The 22,228-nt window shown below is 41.4% G+C and overlaps 2 protein-coding genes across 9 annotated transcripts in view; both read left to right on the top strand.

The window, feature by feature from the left end:
• diaph2 (diaphanous-related formin 2) overlaps positions 1-22,228 on the top strand; it is a 364,160-nt gene that overhangs the window by 239,474 nt on the left and 102,458 nt on the right. The gene's annotated exons all lie outside the window — the stretch shown is intronic.
• On the top strand, positions 6-11,894 carry LOC146392651 (uncharacterized). Its single transcript, XM_084951528.1, has one exon. The coding sequence runs from the start codon at positions 10,341-10,343 to the stop codon at positions 11,892-11,894; it is 1,554 nt and encodes a 517-aa protein (XP_084807654.1). The 5' UTR covers positions 6-10,340.

The following is a 22,228-nucleotide window of genomic DNA, read 5'->3' as shown; positions in this document are numbered from 1 at the left end:
TACGTCTGTCTGCCTGTATAGTATGTCTCAAGACTTTCCCAGTCACAGACCAGTTTGCTAATACCACTATAGACATCTTTACTGTGCTATTACCACAGCACATCTCAATGTGGAGTGAAATTTGCAACCATCTAGATATCAACGTATTTTATAGTTTAACCAGTTTAAAAATATCCCCTATGGTGTATATTCTTATAGTCTCTTACTTTTGTGAGCATTATGGTAGCTCATACTGAGTTAAAATGATGTAATTAAAGTACTATAATTAAAGTACTGTATGGACACGTATACATTTCATCCTTGGATGTCAGCCGGTACTCTGTCTCTGTGACAGGAATAGAGTTGTTTGTCTGACCACACTGTCATTCAGCCTGTCAATAAACTAATTCCACTTTAATTCTATTCTCAAGCAATTGGTGGAATCCCTGCAGGCTTATTTACTTTGTTAGTCTCGTAATTGGTTATTTAATCTAATTCAGCTAATTATGTACTTGACTGGGACTGCCAGCCATTGTGTAAGTGGGCTGAATAGTCTTCAACCGCTGCATATATTAAGATGTCCATGTGCACACATTTTGAATTGTATCAATTTTGTCATTTCATGGAAATGAATTATTCAAGGAGAAACCAATTAGTTGTGTGAGACCAGTAAATAAATGCCTCTTGGGAAAAAAAACAAACTTCAGGATCTATTTAAGAAGTAGGGATGCAAAAAGCGGTTTACTCGGCATCTCACTTATACCACATACTGTCCATTCATCAATCATCCCGTATAGTACATTACACTGGATTTTCAAGCAGGCGGTCTCCCGTTCACATTTTTACACAAAATATGCTAATGTAACTACAGGTCATCGTAGTCAAAATGTTATCTTTATTTTTTTATTCGTACATGTGTATTATTTGATATATGTTATAGTATTTATAACAAGCTCAGAAACCACAAAAATTGAAACATCTCTTCTTTTAATCGGTTAAAAAGCTCTAAAGCTGACAGTACCTGCACTTTTGGCTTGGATGACATTAACAGTTTTTACACCCACTAGTTTGATTTTAATGTATTGTTGTTGCCTACTTTCAGATGAAGTTCACAAATGGTTAAACCGTTATGGTAACAAGAGCACAGTTAATAATGTTCCTCAGGGACATATTAGGTCCCGGAAGGTTAATTGCTTGACGCTATTCCCTGATCTTTTACAAGGTTTTGGTCTCCTTTTAGGCAAACTGACTATAGAAAATGTATTAAAATGGTTTATTCATTTTAATTTCATCTGAATGCACATTGTACAATCTAACTGTTTAATATAAAATCAGAACTTTCACATTTATCGAAAGCTCTTTTTCATGTTACATTACTTGAACCGCATACTGTTTAATGATTTATTGATATAAACATCCATGGAAAAAAAAAATAAGAGGCTTTTAGAGAGCGGCTGATTTAAAGTGACGTAGGGAGTGATGTGTGACATGAACGTATAATGAATACACTGGTTTAAAAGTACAGTTAATAAGCCTCATTCGTAAGGGCAATCAATTCTGTCTAATGTCAGTAGGAAATCATAGTTTGTTTTTGTTTCCTTGATTAGCTACTTTAGTGTTCTCTAGTCTATAGGGTTTTTTAAAAAATTACAGTACTGCAACACCACTGAGTTATGGAGTCAGACTGTGCAGCTTATTCGATTAGTTTTGCTGCCAGTCGTAGTCCAGTCTGTTTGTTTTTAAAAGTTTGGGTTACCCAAAAAGGCAGTTCAAATTTTTTATACCTTATAGGCTGTCTTGTTAGAAGGAATGTGTGTACCATAATGGAGATTAGAGGGTAACAATAACTAAGTCCAGCATATGTGAATGTTCTCAATGGAGACCCTTCATTCCTCATAGGATTCAGCTATTTTCAAAGCTTACCTCTGTAAAGGTCAATTTTAATTAAAATCCACGATTATTTAAGGAGGCAGGGGCAGCAAGTTGCAAATGTTCCAGATCTTAATGAGGGAAAGGCTCCTCCTTTTTCCACCCTTAAGCAGTTCACTGTGGACATATAGTTTTAAAGAAATGTTACTATGAAACATGTGAACTTTTAGTAAAATAAGTACCACACATTACATTTTACTTTATTATGCTATCCAAATGACAATCAGGCTTAATCAAACATTCTTCAACATTAACAATAACAAAAAAAAACCTATGACACTGGCTAAATTATTTGCTTCTGTAATTTCAAAATTAACTGTTCTCTGTTCAGCAAAAGGATACTTCACAACAAAATGGTAGCAAAATGATCAGTTTGTCTTAAAATAACTATATTTTTCATTACGAATGTGGAGGAGCAGTTCTTAAACTTAAACAATGTGTCACGTTTTAACGAGGACCCAAATGCAGATGCTAGGAGAATAAACTTAATGAAAGCAAGCCGTTTAGTAAGGCTGCACAAAATCAAACGAAATAAAAAAGGCAACATGAGACTCAGACTTTCACTAACAATAAACTGGGCAAAACTAAACACAAAGAACATGGAACATGGACGAGAACGATGGAGGTAGAACTGACAATCTGGCCAAACGCAAGGGGAGACTGGGACAATATATACACAATGGAGTAATCAGGGAAGTGGAGGCAGCTGGGACAACAGGAGGAATAAATCAGTAACAAGAGGGAAGCGAAACTGAACACAATGCACATGAGACGAGGGTCTGTCAAAATAAAACAGGAAGTGATAAGCGCACTCAGACTGACTAAACACAGAGAGCGAGAGACACAGAGAGGGACAAGACGGGCTGGGGACGTCACAGGAGATAATTAAGCAGTTACAGCAGGCAAGTGCTAATGAACGGTGCAATTTGTAAATGGGTTATACTCAAATATGAGATTGTCATGGTGGAAAGAGACACCTTTAGATCATGGCAAGAGTGAGCATAACACAAGCCACATGGTGGTCATCAGCAAACTCTCTTTCTGGCAGATGTCTTGTAGCAAACAAGTGTTTCCAAATGGGCTATCTAAGCTGCTCTGCAGAGGCACAAAAAACAGGCTAGGGTAAGGACTGGAAACGCAGTGGTTTGCCACTGAAACTTGAGTGCAGCAGACAAAAGTCAAGCTGACTTCCCTTCAAAAATGGAAGAGACCCAGCAGCTCCATCAGCTCAGAATTGGCAGAAATCAGTGAGACCCTGGTATACTTGCCTACAGTTCAGAGAAGTCTGCTCAAAAGGACCCTTTAGGGAGGATTTGTGGCCAGAAGAGCAATTCCTCAGTTACTGTTGCACCTATTTTTGAAAACACAAGAACTACGATACAGAAAAAATGCCCTCCCAAAAAATGTTCTGGAATGATGAGCCAAAATGTAAAATATTTGGCAGTTTGTCTGCTGAAGGACTTGAGGGCTCCAAAATAAAGCATGTCTGCAGGCAACTGTGAGATTCTTTGCACGATAGAGCTTTTACTGGTCTTGTAAATCCTAAGCTCACAGGCAAATTCTTATCCATCACACAGTACCATCAAGGACACATCCGGCCAGGCACAAATTCATTCTGCAGCATGACAACAGCCTAAAACATGCAATCAGAGTTATACTGAAATGTTTTTGTGCACTCATAATATGATTCCCAGAGAGCCCTTACATACTCTCAGATGTAAACATGCACGAAACACTTTGTATATACCTTCTGCACTTTGTGTGAAATTAACTGTTCAGTTCATTACTTTCATATATGCGGACCCTGTTAGTGGGAATAACACAGGGGAATACTTTTACATATTTTTCATTTAAATAAGTCTCACCACACTTCTACTTTTCACTTCTACTGCACAATACATTATATTCTTACTGTGAGAGGAACGCTTAAAACAGACAAAATATAAGCACAATCGTAATGGCGTGCACAACATTTAATAGTGCAATACTACATTTTCTTTAATCACCTCACCCATATGGAAAAGAAATAGTAAAAACTTATATGTGATCATATAAGGCTTACATGATTTACTCATGAAAGTGGCAACTTTCTCATTACTTTCATATATTGTTTTAGTAAGTATCCAAAACATACAAGTTTCATTATATAATTTTTCAAGGGATCTTATATCTGTTTTCACTCTTATATGCTTTTCATACAAGTTTCACACAAGACAGATACAAACTTTATAAGATTTATATATATCTTTTCCATATGGGCACCTCCTCTGTGGTCACCATCATTATTTTTGATAATTCTTTCAGAATCAAACATTTTAAATGTATTTTGACTAATAAGATTTTAGTACAGGACAAAGCACCAGCCTTTGGCAGAATATTGATAAAGCCACTGTGCAAATGTATTAAAAGAGCCAAGAAAGTTCTACTTTTTGAGAAATTACATGTCCAAAGGACTTCATATTGTTGATTCATAATCTGTTATAACATGACTATAATTAACTTGTTTGTTTAGATTTGCACAGACTGACACAAACAATGTACAGTACACAAGAGTGAGACTAATTCAAATAGATTTGTATGATTTTATTTTCAGACTGTTCTTTCAATATTATTCTAGTCAAATAGGATGGCAAACTAATGATGCTGCGATTTTTGCACAATGTTTGGTAGTATTTCCTACAGGCATTAATAATTCAGCACGCCATCATACGGACTGATTAATTGAATGCTCAAACTAAGTAATTAATGGGAACTGTGGCAGTATTGCAGTAGACTGTGGAACAGGATAGGCAAACCATTAATGTGCATGACAAAAAACATCAAATAAAGTGACTTGGCTACTGATTTTGGTAAACCTTTACTTTAACTACACTACATTTACTTTCATTTAACAGTTATATTTGTGTGCATTTGATTAATATTTTATTTTAGGTTGCCCCTTTGATAATAATCCTACTGTAGTTAGCTGGATGAGCTGTGGAAAGTGTAAGTTGTGGCTGCAAGGTTTTTTACTCAAACAGTGTAAATGCTCAAAATTTCAGCAGCTGTATTAATAATTCAGCTGCCCAGCACACACAGTGGAATCCTGGCTTGTTCTTCAACATAAAGCAGCATTCTAGGCAAATCTTTTTCTAGGATGATGCACTGTGGGCAATACTGAGGCTAGATAGTCGTTCTGTGTATATCCTTTCATTTATAAATATATTATTGAGTGTTGAAACTCTAATCATTTGAAATGTAGCGATAGAGTCTATTATTTTCATACCCCTGACCCCATCTTAACAGGAGTGGCAATGGCTGGAGAGAAGTGTCATTGGCCAATTTGCCTTGTTAAATTCCCCCAGAGATGAATATGTGGGGCCTGACAATGGGAACTAAGTCTGTGTGGTGATTCCACTCAATCAGTGGTGCACTGACAATCTGTCTTGACAATCCGGGAAAAGAGGAAATATGACACAAATGTTCTCATAAATCTATTTAGTATAAGGCATAGCCAAGGGCAAAGTACTTTGGAGCCTGTGAGAGGGAAAATGGAGAATGAGGGGAGAAAAAAAAAAGATGAACTCTGAGGATATTAATACCGCTGTGAATATATCTATTATCCACATTCATTTCAAGGCACTGCAGCATAATAAAGCAGTGCCCATTTCCCATTTAAACTCAGAGCAGTACTTGGCTCTGTATTACGTAGACAAAATGCCTTTCTCGATATGGTGGGACACAGAAAGGATCATTTGTCTTTTAGTTTTTGTGCAGTTGCATAGAATCATTGGGTTGAGAAGATATTCCCCCCTTGCCAGTCCAGGGATGGGAGGGTATCTTACTGAAGTCAGCTGCAGAAACTTGAGGAATGTGAAGAATAGACATTATTCAAATCAAATAAGTACTGCTGCAGTAGACAAAAAGCTTATTTATTTCTCTTTTTGCCCAAGAGACTTGCTTGTCGTTATTAGAAACCCAAGTTGACTCATGCCGACAGACAGACAGACAGACAGACAGACAGACAGACAGACAGACAGATAGATAGATAGATAGATAGATAGATAGATAGATAGATAGATCACTTGCTCTTTTAAACGATGAAGTAACCCATGCGTGTTAAAGTGATAGTACTCCTGTGTAAGAAACATAGACCTATTTACCTGGTTTTAGAGCTTCATTTGTTATCAGGTCTGTTTCCCTTGTGGGTACCTTGTTCAACACCAAAGAGGCATTCCCCAGTTTTATCATCAGTTCTACTTTTTTTCTGTTTTGTGTGGTGCATTTGCATTGGATAAGGAAAGACTGTTATACTCACACTCAGATAGGATTCCAGGCAATATTAATTTGATTAGCACATTATAATTATATTCTAATAATATTCATCAAATGGAACTAAAATTAAATGGGTCATTTGGCAAATTTTCACTTGTATTTTAGGCACTTTTTGTTCTTTATTTAATATATAATAGACTATATGGATGCAGATTTGTGCTTATTATTGCTCTCATACAACACCTCAGTGTTGTATAAGATTGTTATCAGTATTATTATGGACATGGCAGATTCACATGCTAATAAGTACATAATGTTAGAAACTACTAAAGGTCTCCAGGTAATACTAGGTTGGATGAGTCTTGAGCCACCCCAAGCAGTGAAAAACAACAACAGTAATCTATTTCACAGACAGTTAAATCTTCCTTTGTAGATTTGTAGGCACACTTTTCATTCTTGCTTAAAAGTAATTGAATGACAATCTGACTTAGGTGCATATTAATATTCTCAATGGGATTTCCATTTGCCTTTTAATCATGGGAGTTAATAGGGTGTAGTATGGGGCTCATAGAAGTGGAGCATTTCGACGCTGTTGTAATTTATAAAGTGGCAAATCTGAAGAAACTTTTTAATATCTATTTTAACATGTAATTAATGTGATTTATACAGTTGTTTTACAAAGAATATCATTTTAATTCACAAGCTTTGGTAAACTGTCCACAAGAGCTGAATTCCTTTGGGATGCCTCCGGCTGTAGAGAAGCTGGTCATGACTTTGGAAACTTTGAAGGTAGAAGCACCTGATCTCTAAGGAACATAACCTCGGTCCTTGATGGAGATTCACCTACCAGTGGTACATTGACCTAGAGTGCACACCTGAGACAACAGTAGACTGGCTTTGTCTTTGTACTTATAAATCCTAATCAAAGGGTGGTTTTAAACCCCTTTGAACATCTATAGAAACACTGAAGATTTTAGCTCACTGATGCTGTCTACAAGGAAAAAAGGAGAGGAAGTGGCCTACTCCTGACACGCACAGCTGGTAGAAACATTGTGCACACCAAGATGACTGACTCGAGTCACATTTTTCATTTGCTTTTTAGTAAATCTCCCATCACACTTAAATGCTGAAAACCTATTCCTATTTAGAACCAAAACACACATTAGCTAATCGACAACCTTTTTTCATTTTGAAATATGACTTGAAGAAATGTTGTTTAAGAACTATTTGAAAAGAGGTAATTTTATTATTGAATAAATATTCTTTAGTGCTATATAGAGCTGCCACAAACGATTATTTTGATAGTCGACTAGTCACCGATTATTTTTGCAATTAGTCAACTAATCAGGTTATGCATCCATTGGACGTAAAACTACAGCTTATTGCACCAGCATGCATGTGCATGTTATTACACTCTTAAATCTTACTAATTCCTGCGGCTTTTGTGAACTTACAAAGCTTCAAACGACGCGTCGACTATTAAATCAGTCGTCGACGATTTTGATAGTCGACGTAATCGTGACTAGACGACTAATCGTGGCAGCCCTAGTGCTATACAAATAATTAAAGCCTTGGGAGTCCTGAACGTTGCTTTAAACTAGACATAAATAGTGTATTTTTTAAATACCATAGCAGGAATGCTTTCATTATTTGCAACCTTAGCCATCAACTTTATGATATGATAATTGTAAAAAAAAAAAAAAGATAGTTTGCTGCATTGTAAATACTAAATGCACATTGTTGATTTAACATGTGATGCACCGATACCAATATCAAGTACACTTGACCAGTAGTCATCTTAACAGCCACCATGACTAGAAATGGAAACAATTTTCTTACTTGTTGCTGAAAGTATACCCTTCCCTGGACCTGAAAGTAATAGAGGAGGATCAGCGAGGCCAGCAGTGTAAATGGACAGTGTGTCATGAAGAATATTAGGAACAGGAAACAGACCTGTCTAGCTCCACCACCACAGGATGAGTGATGAGCTCTAGAGAGTTTTCTTTTTTCTGCGCTCACTTCATGGTGGATGAGTAGTTCATTGTAAGAGCAAAACAACTATTCTCTTTCTTCATTTTTTTTGTTATTTTTATTTTTTCTCTCCATCTCCCTTTCCCTCCACCTCTGATTTCTTACATCACCACTTTGGCCAGTGAGTATGAATGTAGACAGAGATAGACACATGCAGGGAGGCCAGCAGCCCTGCTTAGCATCAGGCTTCAGTCTGTGACAGGAGAATTCAATGAGAGCTGACAATGAGACCAGGAATGAGAATAATGCTTTTTGCCAGTCTAGAAATTCAGGCTGTCGCAGTAGACCATTTTCAATGCTGGGAGTGTTCCAATAGCTGAGGTGAACAAGGAAGCTCCATTTAAAAAAAACTAGATTTTTCTATACTAACACAGCAAGAACCATTCTTTCCTTAAGATGAAAACAATCGTAACATAATTACAATAGTTTAATATCTGAGCAGATAATATTGCACAATTATTGTTATAATGACATATTTTTTCCTCAAAAAATGTACATGATTTTTAATAGAAAATATAATTTACTGCTTTTGCAGATCTTTGTTTCATTTACATGCATCATTTTTAGAGGTGAGGCAGTGTTTGTTTGCAAGATAGCCCTACAGTTGACCATTTACTAATTGCACTAGTATGTGGAACTTCAAGTATGTAGGAAATGCTCCAGTACCACTCAGATAAATGTTACAATATACTGTACTCCTCACAGATTTCGGTCTCCGTGTAGCAGTTTCATGAAGTCATTACAATGCTCGACATTTCCATTGACTCCGAATATTATCACAAAGCTTGATTTATATGGTATGCATTGTGCAATGACAAAAGCATATGACACGATGCATTTGACCTGTCATAGCAAGGTTTAAGCAACAGAACTAAGAAGTCATTGACAGGACTTTTTACTAAACATTGGGGAACTTTGAAGTTGTTTTTCATCTAGAGAATTGTGATAGCATGTCTGTCAGGCTATTCTGATAAGAAAGATGATGACGATTGTTGTAGAAATGAGCCGGAAATTGAGTTTTCTCTGAGGTGATCCCTGCACTCTCCTGATAAGGCCCTGTTGCAACATTACAATAACAAGTGCAAGGATTTGTGATATTAACTGACTGAAAGAGCATAATCCACAGTACAATATGCCCACCCAGTTAAGGATTTATGTTATGTGCTTGTGTGATGCTTCAGTGGTAAGGTCTATATTTAATAGGCTAAGCTTGCCAAATAGGTATGACGCTATTGTTCAATAGTCATTTTAGCATCAATGCATTTACTTTTTATTTACCCAGTCATTTACTTTTAGTTCAAAAACTGGAATATAAAATTTTATTTCTGATGCCCAGACTGTTGAACACTTCACTTCTAAATACTGTGTGGAAAAAAGTATTTTTCATTTGGATTCAGAAGTCAACTTATAATAATCTAACACAGAAAACAGTGTTCTTTTTCTAACTTCGCTCGGTGTTTCACTATGGGAATCGCCTCGGCGTGACCAACTACGGAAGCTCCAATGACACCACGTCTGTCTATGACAGACCTGTCGAGCCGTGCTCAGGGCTCCGCCCCCTCATACTAACACGGCCGATCAGCTCCTCCTAACTCATTCTCGCTTTCTTCCCGTGAGAAACTACTTTGAGCTCCCTCAGCGCATCCAGGCTAACTTGATTAGTTGCTTAACAGTTCTCAGACGTCCCGTGTACGTCGCCGAACGCAGTTTTTCCGGTTCCAGTTTGGATCGTGCTAAGTAAGTCCTTCGAAAGAAGTGTACTTAGAGTTGCACTGTGGAACAGCAACCGCGTCAGGCGAGCTGTCCCAGCGGTTCCTGGTTTTAGTTAGCGAGGTAGCCGATGTTGTGTGACTCGGGCTAACGCGTTACAGCGAGCTGTTCGTTCAGTGTCTGGCTAGCATTAACTTGTTAGCAGGCCACGAACCACATTAGCGTCTCACTAGCATTAGCTTGTTGGTCGACCTAGGGTTCCGTTAGCATTAAGTTGCTAATGATATTGGCTAGCGGAGTGCAGCTAACATGTCACGACGAGCTGACTCCCGCGGCGACTAGATCGGATTTAACACCCGCTGCTAGTCCTAGCTACTTATGGGCTAACGTATCGAGGCGAGCCTGGTGTAGCCTAGTCTCACCCCTTTCCGCTAACCATGTCTACGGCTCCTACTCCCGCCAAAAGGTCGGAGCCGAAGGCTAAAGAGGCTGCATCCCGCCCGTGCCCCGCATCATGCGGTGCCACCATCTCGGGCAGGGACCCTCATCCAATGTGCATCGTCTGTATGGGTGCCAAGCATGCTCAGGCTTCACTGGCGGACCCTCAGGGATGCCCACACTGTGCTTTGATGCCAGAGAAAGTCCTGGAAAGGAGGCTGAGAGTAGCAGTAACGAACAGTCAGGACCCCTGCCTGTCGGTTGCTACTGCTACGAACGATATCCGTCATCCGCGAGCCTCCACAAGCTGGGCGGACATGATGGAAGAAGAGTCCCCGCTTATGCCCCCATCGTTCGAGGACCTCCTCGATCAAAACGTGGGCGAGCCGGGTGGCGAGGACGTGGAGGGCGATGCCGACTCCGACCTCCTCGACCTGGAGGACATGGATGAGGAACAGGAGGATGACTCTACCTTTCCTCCCCAGCAGTCCAGGCCACCGAGTGGGGCTGAAGTTGCACCCCCGGTGGACAGCAATTTGTACGAGGTCTGCAAACGGGCTGCTGCCAAGCTGGGCATCCCATGGCCAGCCGCCCAGGATGCCGAAGGGGCAGAACGCGACCTGTATGACGGCAAGAGGCTCCCACCAGCCTTGCCGCCATCGAAGCAGCTTCTGCCAGAGGTCCCGGCCTGCATGAAAGAAATGAGTCGCTATTGGTCAAACCCTTTTAAAAGCAAGCTTCCGACCAAGGGCTGCTCTAAGCTTGAGATCCAGGGGATGGGTGAACTGGGGCTGACCGAACCCCCAGCAGTGGAGCCTTCAGTGGCGTATCACCTTCACCCTAACCGCAGGGCAATCTCAGCTTCTTCTAGCATTTCTTTGCCCAACAAGATAGATCGCCTCACGGCATCTATTTATCAAAGGATGTACAAATATGCTGCACAGTCAGTATGCTCGCTTAATGCAGTCACACTGCTATCAGCATATCAGGCAGAACTTCTGGAAGACACGCGCCGTCAGCTTGACTCGGGTTCCCCGAACCCAGCCCTCTGGGATGAAATCTGCGTGGTTAATGATCTCATTCTTCGCTCCTCCAGGGGAGCAGTCCAAGGGTGTGGCCGCGTTATGGGCCTTGCAGTCTCGGGTGAGAGAGCCTTGTGGCTAAACCTGTCAGGCCTAGGTGACGCTCAGAAGGCTGAGGTCATGGATGCAGCCTATGACCCAACCAAGGGTCTCTTTGGCCCAGCCCTGGAGAGAATGAGAGAAACAAGCACCCGCAGAAAGCAAGAGGGAGAAGCATTCAACCTCTGCTTACCCAGAAAACCTAACTCTCAGCCCCAGCAGGTGCCAAGACCTGGCTTTGCAGCAACAGCAGCAGCTGTGAGAGGGAGACAGAGTGGGGTCAGAATGCAGAGAGGAGCAGGAGGCCAGCAGGGTGCCCACCAGGCCAAGGTAGAGAACCGAAGACCTTGGGGCAAGCATTCCTTTGCAGCAGTTGCTGCAAAGAACAAGCCGTCACACCCCGGAGAGGGGAAAAAGAAGCGGTCAGCCTAGCACACCTGCAGCATTCTGTGTCACCCCTCTTTTCTCCCCCGAAGGAAGGTGTTAGAAGGGGTAACCAAATCACTCCAAGGTTCAGGGTCTCTGGAAGTTTCCAGTTCACCAGGAGCACCCTCTCAGTCTCCTCCTCCAGTTCAGGGAGGAAAGACTTGTGGACAAATGGCGCAGTGTCACCAAACATTCCTAAGCACTCTGTCTGTGTCACCAAGCACTGCCCAGAGTCACCAGACACTTCACTGTGGTTTGGGGGTAACAAAAGAAATAAAACGTGCATTTCTGCAGCCAGGCAGTTTGCCAGTTTCAAAATAAAAACAAAAGAAAATCACTGCAATTTGTCTTTGTTCCCAGCGGGGGGAGCTCACGCTCTTCCCGAGGGGAGAGCCCCAACTCCTTCCAGGAGACAGGGGTGACGTCACGCTACCGCTTCTTCAGAGGCCCGCTCGCAGCGCGGCTGGAGTGGTGGCGCGCATGCGCAGTTCATCCCTGGGTCTTGTCAACCATTTCCCATGGTTACAGACTACAGTTTGCGGCAAAACCACCAAGATTCGGCGGAGTGTTAGCTTCTGTGGCCAGTGGCGATTCAGCGAATGTGCTGGAGGAGGAAATATCCTCCCTGTTACACAAACAGGCGATCAGAGCGGTTCCGAGCGAAGAAGCTCAGCAGGGCTTTTACTCCCGCTATTTCCTCATCCCGAAAAAGGACGGAACGTCGCTCCGTCCTATTCTGGATCTGCATGTGTTAAACAAGCATTTGAGAAAGTACACGTTCAGAATGCTCACACACAAGATGCTTTGTCGCTCAATTCACACAGGTGATTGGTTTGTTACAATCGACCTATCAGACGCATATTTTCACATCGCCATTTATCCTCCACACAGGAAATATCTCAGGTTCGCTTATCAGAGCGTAGCGTGCGAGTTTCAAACTATCCCATTCGGGCTATCCTTAGCCCCAAGGGTGTTCAGCAAATGTGTGGAGGCAGCGCTGTCTCCGTTAAGGAACAGCGGCATCAGAATATTCTCTTACATAGACGATTATCTAATATGCTCACGATCGCGCGAGCAGGCAATCAAAGACTCTGAGGTCGTAGTGAATCACCTCACGGAGCTTGGGTTCACAATCAACCTGGAAAAGAGCCACTTGGAACCCGCACAGTTTACAGAGTATCTGGGGCTCAGAATAGACTCCATCTCTTATCGTATCGCACTTTCAGAGCGGAGGATCGCATCCTTAACTCACTGTCTTTCCCGTTTTCAGCTGGGGAAAGTCGTGCGGTTCCGACTCTGTATCCGCCTCCTCGGCCTCATGGCCTTGGTGATATCGGTGGTACATTTGGGACTGCTTATGATGAGAGATTTTCAGCGGTGGGTCGCTTCTCTGCAGCTGTGCCCTCGCCGACATCTCAGTCGGGGTGTAAAAATAACGCAGCCGTGTATCGCAGCTCTCTGGCCTTGGAGGAGCCCGACAGCTCTCGCGGCGGGGGTACCTCTCGGGGCAGTATCATCCAGGGTGACGCCGACCACAGATGCATCCCTGTCAGGTTGTGGTGCAACTATGATGGGCAGAGCAGTGAATGGCGTTTGGTCACAGAGACTCGCTCTGAATCACATAAATGTGCTGGAGCTCCGCGCGGTGCTCCTAGCCTTACGGCATTTTCTGCCATATCTCCGGGGTCAACATATTTTAGTGAAAACAGACAACTCCACTGTAGTTGCTTATATCAACCGCCAGGGCGGCACCCGTTCCCGGCAGCTAGACAGGTTAGCCAGGGAAATAATTATGTGGAGCAGCACTCGGCTCCTCTCCCTTCGGGCAACTCACGTGCCAGGAATTCTGAACAGGGGGGCGGACCTCCTGTCCAGAGGAAATCCACTGTTCGGAGAATGGAGGCTTCACCCACAGGTGGTGGAACAGATTTGGCAGAGATATGGCCGGGCTGCCGTAGATCTCTTCGCCTCGCGAGAAAACACACAGTGCCCTCTGTTTTTCTCCCTGTCAGACGCACATGCGCCACTGGGCGTGGATGTGCTGGCCCATCCATGGCCAAAAACTCTGCTGTATGCTTTCCCTCCCCTCAGCCTGATCTCCCCAACACTGATCAGAGTGAGGGATCAGGGGCTGTCACTGATTTTAATAGCTCCGCAGTGGCCATCCAAACACTGGATAGCAGAAATCATCCAGCTTCTGGTGGACGAGCCATGGCCACTCCCCATCCGCAGGGACCTTCTGTCTCAGGCGCGGGGGGAGATATACCATCCCCATCCAGACCAGGTTGCTCTCTGGGCATGCCTGTGAAAGGTGGAATTTGAAGGCAGCAGGCATGCCTCCGAAGGTTATTGAAACCATTCAGAATGCCAGAGCCTCCTCCACTCGTTCCGTTTACAGCAGTAAATGGCGTGTTTTTGAAGAGTGGTGCCATGAAAAGCAGATTATCCCTTTTCAGTGTTCAGTGGTGGAGCTGTTGTGTTTTCTTCAAGACTTGCTGGACAAAAGGAAAGCTTTTTCCACCATAAAGGTCTATTTAGCAGCTATTTCAGCCTGCCACGTGGGGTTTGGTGATAAACCTGCCGGGCAGCACCCCCTTGTATGTCGCTTCATGAGAGGGGCGCGTCGAACGCTCCCAGTTTCTAGACCACTGGTACCTTTATGGGATCTGTCAGTCGTTTTAGACGCCCTCTCCCACCACCCCTTTGAGCCTATTGGGGCAGTGGGGTTGAAGTTTCTCTCTCTTAAAACCACTCTGCTGTTGGCTCTAACCACAGCCAAGCGAGTTAGTGAATTACAGGCTCTATCTATTCACCCCTCTTGTCTACAGCTGGCCCCGGGACTCACTAAAGCACTCCTGAGGCCTAACCCAGCCTTTGTCCCTAAAGTGTTGGAAACGTCATACAGGTGCTCTACAGTAGAGCTCCTAGCTTTTCACCCCCCTCCATTCTTTTCAGAGAGGGAGCAGAGGCTGAACACTTTGTGCCCTGTCCGGGCCTTGGGGACTTATGTTGACAGAACAGCTGGATTCAGGAAGTCGGATCAGCTGTTTGTTTCCTGGGCCCCCCCTCACAAGGGCAGGCCCGTATCACGCCAGAGGCTAGCTCATTGGATTGTAGAGGCCTTAGCTCTGGCTTATAGCTGTAAGGGCTTGCAGGGGTGTGGCCACATCCTGGGCTTTGTTCAGAGGTGTATCAGTCCAGGATATTTGTGCGGCAGCAAGCTGGGCTACGCCGCACACGTTTGTCCGGTTTTATCGGCTGGATGTTGCACAGTCATCCCTGGCTCAGACAGTGCTGGATTCTGGTGCCTCAGGTTCGACCTGAGATCCTGGAGTAGCACTGGAGAGTAGCTTCGGGAGCTGGCGCAATCCGGGAGTGGGCCATATCTCCCATAGTGAAACACCGAGCAAAGTTAGAAAAAGAACGTTGGGTTACTTAACGTAATCCCTGGTTCTTTGATAACAGAGTGAGGTGTTTCACCAACACTTCCCTCCTTGCTTAGGCACGGAAAGAAATCTGCTTGGAATGAGTTAGGAGGAGCTGGTCGGCCGTGTTAGTATGAGGGGGCGGAGCCCTGAGCACGGCTCGACAGGTCTGTCATAGACAGACGTGGTGTCATTGGAGCTTCCGTAGTTGGTCACGCCGAGGCGATTCCCATAGTGAAACACCTCACTCTGTTATCAAAGAACCAGGGATTACGTTAAGTAACCCAACGTTTTTATAGCCGAATGCCACAAACAACTTTGAAAAACAGGATAATTTCAAACAAAATAGCAGAGTGCTAATAATTTTACACAAGGACAATCAGTGATTAATTAATATCAGGCAAATTTTATACCCAATTCCACAGATTTCTTTTTCTGAATGTCAGGAAGCAACTAATAAGCCACTTGTTGAAAGAACTTCAGATGTTCAAAAAGTTTGCTCAAAAATCATTTGTGCTTAAAATAAATGGGAAAATTAATTTCAAACTACACTTTTAATTGCAAATTTTCTGTCAGATGGGAATAGAGAAATTACTTCCAGTTTGTCACATATATGTTGCTATTAGGTCCGATAAGTCCGAAGCTTTTTCAACATTTATAGCCTTTATCTATTGAGCCAATTCTAGTTCTCATTCTTGTTGTTTCACACGCAGGAATCACACCATGACACGGAGGAAAAATACACATTATAACAGACATGCTATTTACCCAGAAAAGCAACACATAATTTACTGACTAGGTGGTCATTGCGGTAAAGTGCCTCTGTTTTGCTGTCCATGCTTCACTGCATGCTCTGCCTCTATTGACCACTGTTTGAGAAAACGTGTCTTTGGATGAAATGCTGTCATAAGAATCTGAGCAGCTTTCGCCAACTCCTGTGCAATTGTGGGGGTGAGAATTGATTCTGGATTCTAAATTGAGTATTTTTTTTATCATGGGTTTTCATCACTATATAATATAAGAGCATAGGCAAACATGACAGTACTACTCATTGGAGTCTTACTAGGCCCAGGGGAATAGATTCCTCTGTGTCCCTTTTAGTTAACACATGCCACTGCGTGAAGATTCCACCATTACTCCTTTTTTAATACACCTGAGAGGAACGAAGACATGGCAGTACATTTGCTGCCTATGTTGCAGCATTCACTGTATGTGTTACATTTAGGTCTACCAACATCATGCTTATCTTCATCTGTCACCTTCCAGATGGTTGTTGCCACACATTTTCTTTACATTATGCAAAATTGTGCACCAGTGACTTGATGATGCTTTACAGCTGAAGTCTGAAGTATGGGGTTGGAATTTTCAACTGGATTGCCCCCTAAAGTTGGACTTCCAACTTGGAAAGTCAGAACAGCCGCTTACTTTTCCTTGGTTTTCTAGAATCACTACTAGTGCACACCATTCAGAGGTTTACTCATCTCTGAGCTCTGACTCTAAGGCAAACAGAACGCAGCATTATAGCAGACTCAGCTATATCATTGTGAACTAGTTTACAAGTTGGTAAATCATCCATTTTTCCTCATCTTTGCGTATAAAAGCAACTGCTGTTGTTGATCATATACTAGATAAATCCACTATCCTATCAGAAACTGCTTCTTTTGTGCTGTATGAACTGTATTGTGTTTGTTTGGCTTTGAGATGTAAATCAGACCAATCTCCTCTAATTTTGTCCTCGGGTCTTGTGAAATGAGTTTAATTTAGCAGCAAGCCCTTAATTTAAAAAATAAATCTAACAGGTCCGCACGATGACCTTTCTCTTACATGTTGACGATTTACATTTTCCACCTTCTTTTTTTTTTTTTTACAGCTCTGTGATATGGAGTCACACTGTGCAATCCATATTCAAATATTATTTAAATCAGTTGCTCCATATTTGCATGTGAAATTGAGAATTTGAGGCCAGGTTGCCTGCATACTGAGCAGAGGGATAACCTTCATTGGAGATGGGGATGATATTGCAAATTAATGGGACAGGGTATTAATAATTGTCATGAAAAGGAGGTTCTATATTGCCCACCACCATAACAGAGTGTTTTCTTCCCATGTAATGAGTATGATATCATTTCCACCTCTGTTGCTTTCATCTCAGGAAATAATGATGCTCTCTTCAAATAAAGACAGTTATGGCGTCACTCTTGCATTAAACACAAGAAGGTGGCTTCCACGAAAAATGGCTTTCATATTTAGGGGCAGAATACAAAAACATAAATAAATCAACTTGCCTCAATTTTTCCCAGGAAAACAATACAAACAATAGGTTGTCTGTGCAAGATATGAAGTAACATCATGTTTTAAAGTTCGGTGACCTTTAGTAGCTGTGTGAATTAGTGCATGTAAAATGTCCATTGGTGAGGTAGAACTTTGCACCCCAGTAACCAAGAAAGATATATTTTTATAAATTTAACAAACAGTCGATGTGTCTGTGAAGGTTCTCAGTCATCCAGGTCATCGTAGTCAAAGGAGCTTGCAAAGAAAAGCGTCTGGACTTCTTTAAGTTTACTTGAAGACGTAACAGTCGATGTAACTTAAACTGCATTCTGTTCCTAATCCTAATCAACACACAAGACAACATGCAAGAACTTCAAAGAGCGGGGTTCTGTGTGGGCAGTTCACACCTTTTGCGAGACTTCCTTTTCTTCTTTTGACTGTAGCTAGTTCTTCATATCTATAGCAGGTCGTTATCATGCTGCAGAAGGAATTTAGTGGTCAGTCACATGTCAACCCAATGGTACTGCATAATGGACAAGAATCTTAACACCAAGAGACCAACACTTTTTCCGTTATACTCCATATTTATTTATAGCATTATTATATGTCACTACAATGTGGTTATTACTTGTAGAGTACTGTCTGACTCTATAGATGGTGCATGGCATAGTTCAAATAACCAAGGCGTATATATATAAAGATAACCATCTTTACAAGCCAATAATCCAATCAGCAAATTTCCTCATTTTCTAATAAGTTTGTTTATGATAAATTTTGCATGCACCAATGAGATAGGTGAAGAACGAGATCAAGTACGTGAAATTTCTTTTCAGCTTCTACAACTAATCTGTAACCCAAGTTATTAAGCAAGCTGGTGCCTCAAAGTACTGGGTACTGGCAATCTACCTTAAAATTTCTGTGTTTGCTATTTAGGTATAGAAGATGACCTAAAATGTTTATTTTATTTTATTTTATTTCATTTGCATAGCTTAAAGCTATAGTTTCCTAAAGCTCTACTGTTCATTTGGGTTTATTCATTATTGTGTATTACAACTGATATATAATTTTCAAAGTCCATGCAAGTTGTAATCTACTATTTTGACCATGATTCAAATATCGTGATTGTAAAAATGTGAATACCTGTTTAATGGTCAGCTGCAATTCAGGTGTCTTGCTATCACCAGTTTTCCTCTCCTTTGCCTTGACATGGCATACCAGCTGAGACCTGCTCTTTACCGAAAGGTCTGTTTTTATTCCACCAAATGAAGCAGAGGTAAGAAGGGACAGAATCGATTGTTGCAGGCCAAATTGAACCTGTGTCGAGCTGCAGGCAGCCACAAGATAAAGCCTCTGACGCTGTCTGCTGTGTTTATCATCAGGTGGCCTTTTCTGTGTGTGCTATGCTGCGATTTTGATGTGTTAAGTCATAATAGGGGAGCCACCATTCTTTGGAGGGGCTGCCAATAAAATCTCAGACAGAGGGGATTATGTTTCATGTCAGCCCATTATTGTTTTCAGCTTCCCCTGTACACTTTTTTTCTTTACCTGGAGAGGCCTCTGCCTCAGTTTTGCAGCTTTCTATTCTCCTCTGCCCTGCTTACCCTTTGTTTATATTAAGAATGAAAACTTTTAAATGCAATGCTGCTAGTCTTCATTTTGACCAGTTAAGTATTATATAAGGGCATGTTTCTCACTGATTTTTTTTTTCCGCTTTGAAATCCATCAGTCCAACTTAATCAAGTACATGGTACAAACCCAAGTAATTCAAATAACTGAAGACACAGCAGTCCAATTCTGTTTTTCTGCTGGCCTTGTCCTCATTTAAACTGTTTGCATTTTTGTCAGAGAAAGCTTTGTTTAATATTTGGTAGAGAGAGGAATATGGTGTGGGATTTTTTATGTATTTATTTTTTTAAGTAATTGGGCTCAGCCACCTCCTAATTGTTGTAGTAACTGGTCGTATTAGGTTTTTGTCTGACACTATGTTAAATCACATTGAAAGAGGGAGCTGTGCCAAAGATCTCCTTGTGATTGTTGGTCTCCATCAGATTGCCATAGTCCCCCATAGTTTACATGGAAGACATCAGGTTGTCTGCAAACCGTTGCCGACTACTGGCCAAGCTGTACTTAAACCTGAAAAAGTGAAAAGAAATCAACATCATCATCATCAAATGAACAGAAATCAAAAATACTTACCTTCAAAGTAATAAATAAATAAAAAACATTCTTGGATGGTTTTAGAAACATTCAGCCGTTTAGGTCCTTGCACAGAAGCTTACCTGTACACAAATACTGACTCTACAGCTGCCATGGCAACAGGATGGGTCTTTTTTGAGCAGTTATCTACTCAAGATATACACAAAGTTTCATTGCATGCTACTTTATAACATCATTTGTAAAGGTGATGCTGGTGCTCTGTGTTCACATTTGTTCGTCTGCCATGGTGTGTTATCTTATGCTGATTGGTACTTGTCACCAGAATAACAACAAATTACCCGACCTTATGTAATGAAATTTTATGGAAAAGTCAAGCTTAGGCAATAAAGGAACCTATTAATATTTATTTAATATTTAGCTGCTTCCTTTAAAATTGTGAGATAGGGCATTGGCCTTTGGAAGATGTGCTTTTCTAAGCTTTTTGGCTATGCTTTACCAAGATATGAGCAAGTTATTGTTGCTGGCCGTTACCTTACTCTGTCACTTCAGCTGTATGAACCTGAGAAGGGTACATTCATGGTTGTCTATATTTTAGTTACGTGTGGCAGCAAAACTATGAATGGAGAGTTTTTACATATGCATCTTGAGCATGAGCACTTTTTGATTACACAGCAGGACCCCAATTACAGGAGTGACATTTTATTTTAATTTGACTTGCTATTCACAGTTCAAATCAGATGAAGCATTGTCTAAATGAAGTTTAAAACCAAGAAGGAGGGAAAGTCCGCTTGGAATTTGCCTGCAGAAAAACGTTCTCCCTCCTGTGACTGGAATCATTTTATTATAATAATTCCCCCAGGACATATTTTACAGACACATTTATGATACTTAGAAGGTTAAAATTTCATTTAACTGGTGACCTATATTCATGGAGTGTCTAGCGTGCATCTAGAGCAACAACAGCTTTTAGCAAAGCCTAAAGCTGTTGGTTATTACAATAGGGTGACTGGCTGCAAGCTACAAACCCCCGTAAGTAATGGGTAAATGGGAAAGCACAGTGAGGCTGCTGTGGGCTACTAGATAACAGCAGAAACACCCCAGTATTGTATATCTTTTGCAATTTTAGGTCCATTGTGCTGTTGGTAGTCTTTTGGCACTTGTAGCAGTCCACTCTTTAACTATATATAAATACAGATATAATAACTATATAAAAACTATATAACCTCTGTAACTACAATCACTTAAAATACCCTTTAACATATTCATTTGTTATGTGATTATCATTTTGTTTATCTATGCATTGCGTCCCAGAATAAATGGTTAACTGATTTAATAATTCCTACAGAATCTTTGCAAATAGAAACAGTGATTTCAATAAGAATCTCTTCTTTAGCTGACTGAAAGACATTGCTGTAGTGTTGCAGTGCATCTGTCTTTAAAAAGACAGCTGCAGATTATATTGGTTCAAAAGTTGGCTACATTGGTTATATAGAAAGAAGTGAAATGGACTAGTGTACAAATTGGCGAAGGCATGTGTGATGTAGACCAGCGGTCCCCAACCCCTGGGCCTCGGACCGGTACCGGTCCGTGAGTCGTTTGGTACCGGGCCGCGAGAGTTGAGGCTCAGGTGTGAAATGTATGGTTTTTATCGGTTTTCAGCGTTATTTTGTTATCGTTTTTATCGTTAACTCGGTTTTCCTGGGTCTTTTCACGTGTGTTATGAATAAATCTTCTTTTTTTCGGTACCGGTACTAGTTTTATTTTGTTGTATTTATCCGCGACACCTTAAAGGCCGGTCCGTGAAAATAATGTCGGGCATAAACCGGTCCGTGGCGCAAAAAAGGTTGGGGACCGCTGATGTAGACCAAGGAAATTGTATTAATTACCTTAATAATTGGCCCCTACATTAAAGGGATCTCATGGCTTGGTTATTCTTTTGGGGGCCTTTATTTACTTGGTTTTACTTCACTTGTTCTCACTTGTCATCAATAAAAAGCTCTTCCTTAAGGATAAAATGTTCAATTAAATTGGTAGTGGGTGCCATCTGCAAAGGTTTTAGATTACTGTGTGTCTTCTTCACTTGACATGAAGTCACCAGTTTTTACCAGATGTGGTCAATAGATAATATTTTACATGAAAGAGTAAAGTTCTTTACATTTTGCCTCTCATTTACAGAACACCAATACACCAATGTTTGGAACACATTAAACCGTGGCAGCTTCCTGCATTGTGTTATAGCTCTAACATAAAGGAGCAATCATCCCACCCCTCTCTGCAAAGACAAACAAGTTTATGTAACAAGTGCAGCGTCTAAAACATGAGCCTTCTTTGGGTTTCCACTCACAGTCCCATCCATTGAATTTAGTTGGACAGCAAGCCAATGTTAGAAGCACTATATGTAAAGGATTATGGTACTGACTTAAGATTTCTCTCCACTATTAAAAGGTTTCCTTTATTTCAATTTATATTTTACTCTGTGTGTGCATG

This window comes from Perissodus microlepis, chromosome 2, assembly GCF_051167445.1.
Source record: "Perissodus microlepis isolate ML-2025 ecotype Zambia chromosome 2, ASM5116744v1, whole genome shotgun sequence".
NCBI classification, from domain to species: domain Eukaryota; kingdom Metazoa; phylum Chordata; class Actinopteri; order Cichliformes; family Cichlidae; genus Perissodus; species Perissodus microlepis.
Note: the sequence above shows the minus strand (reverse complement) of the source record. Positions and strands in the feature narration are given on the sequence as shown.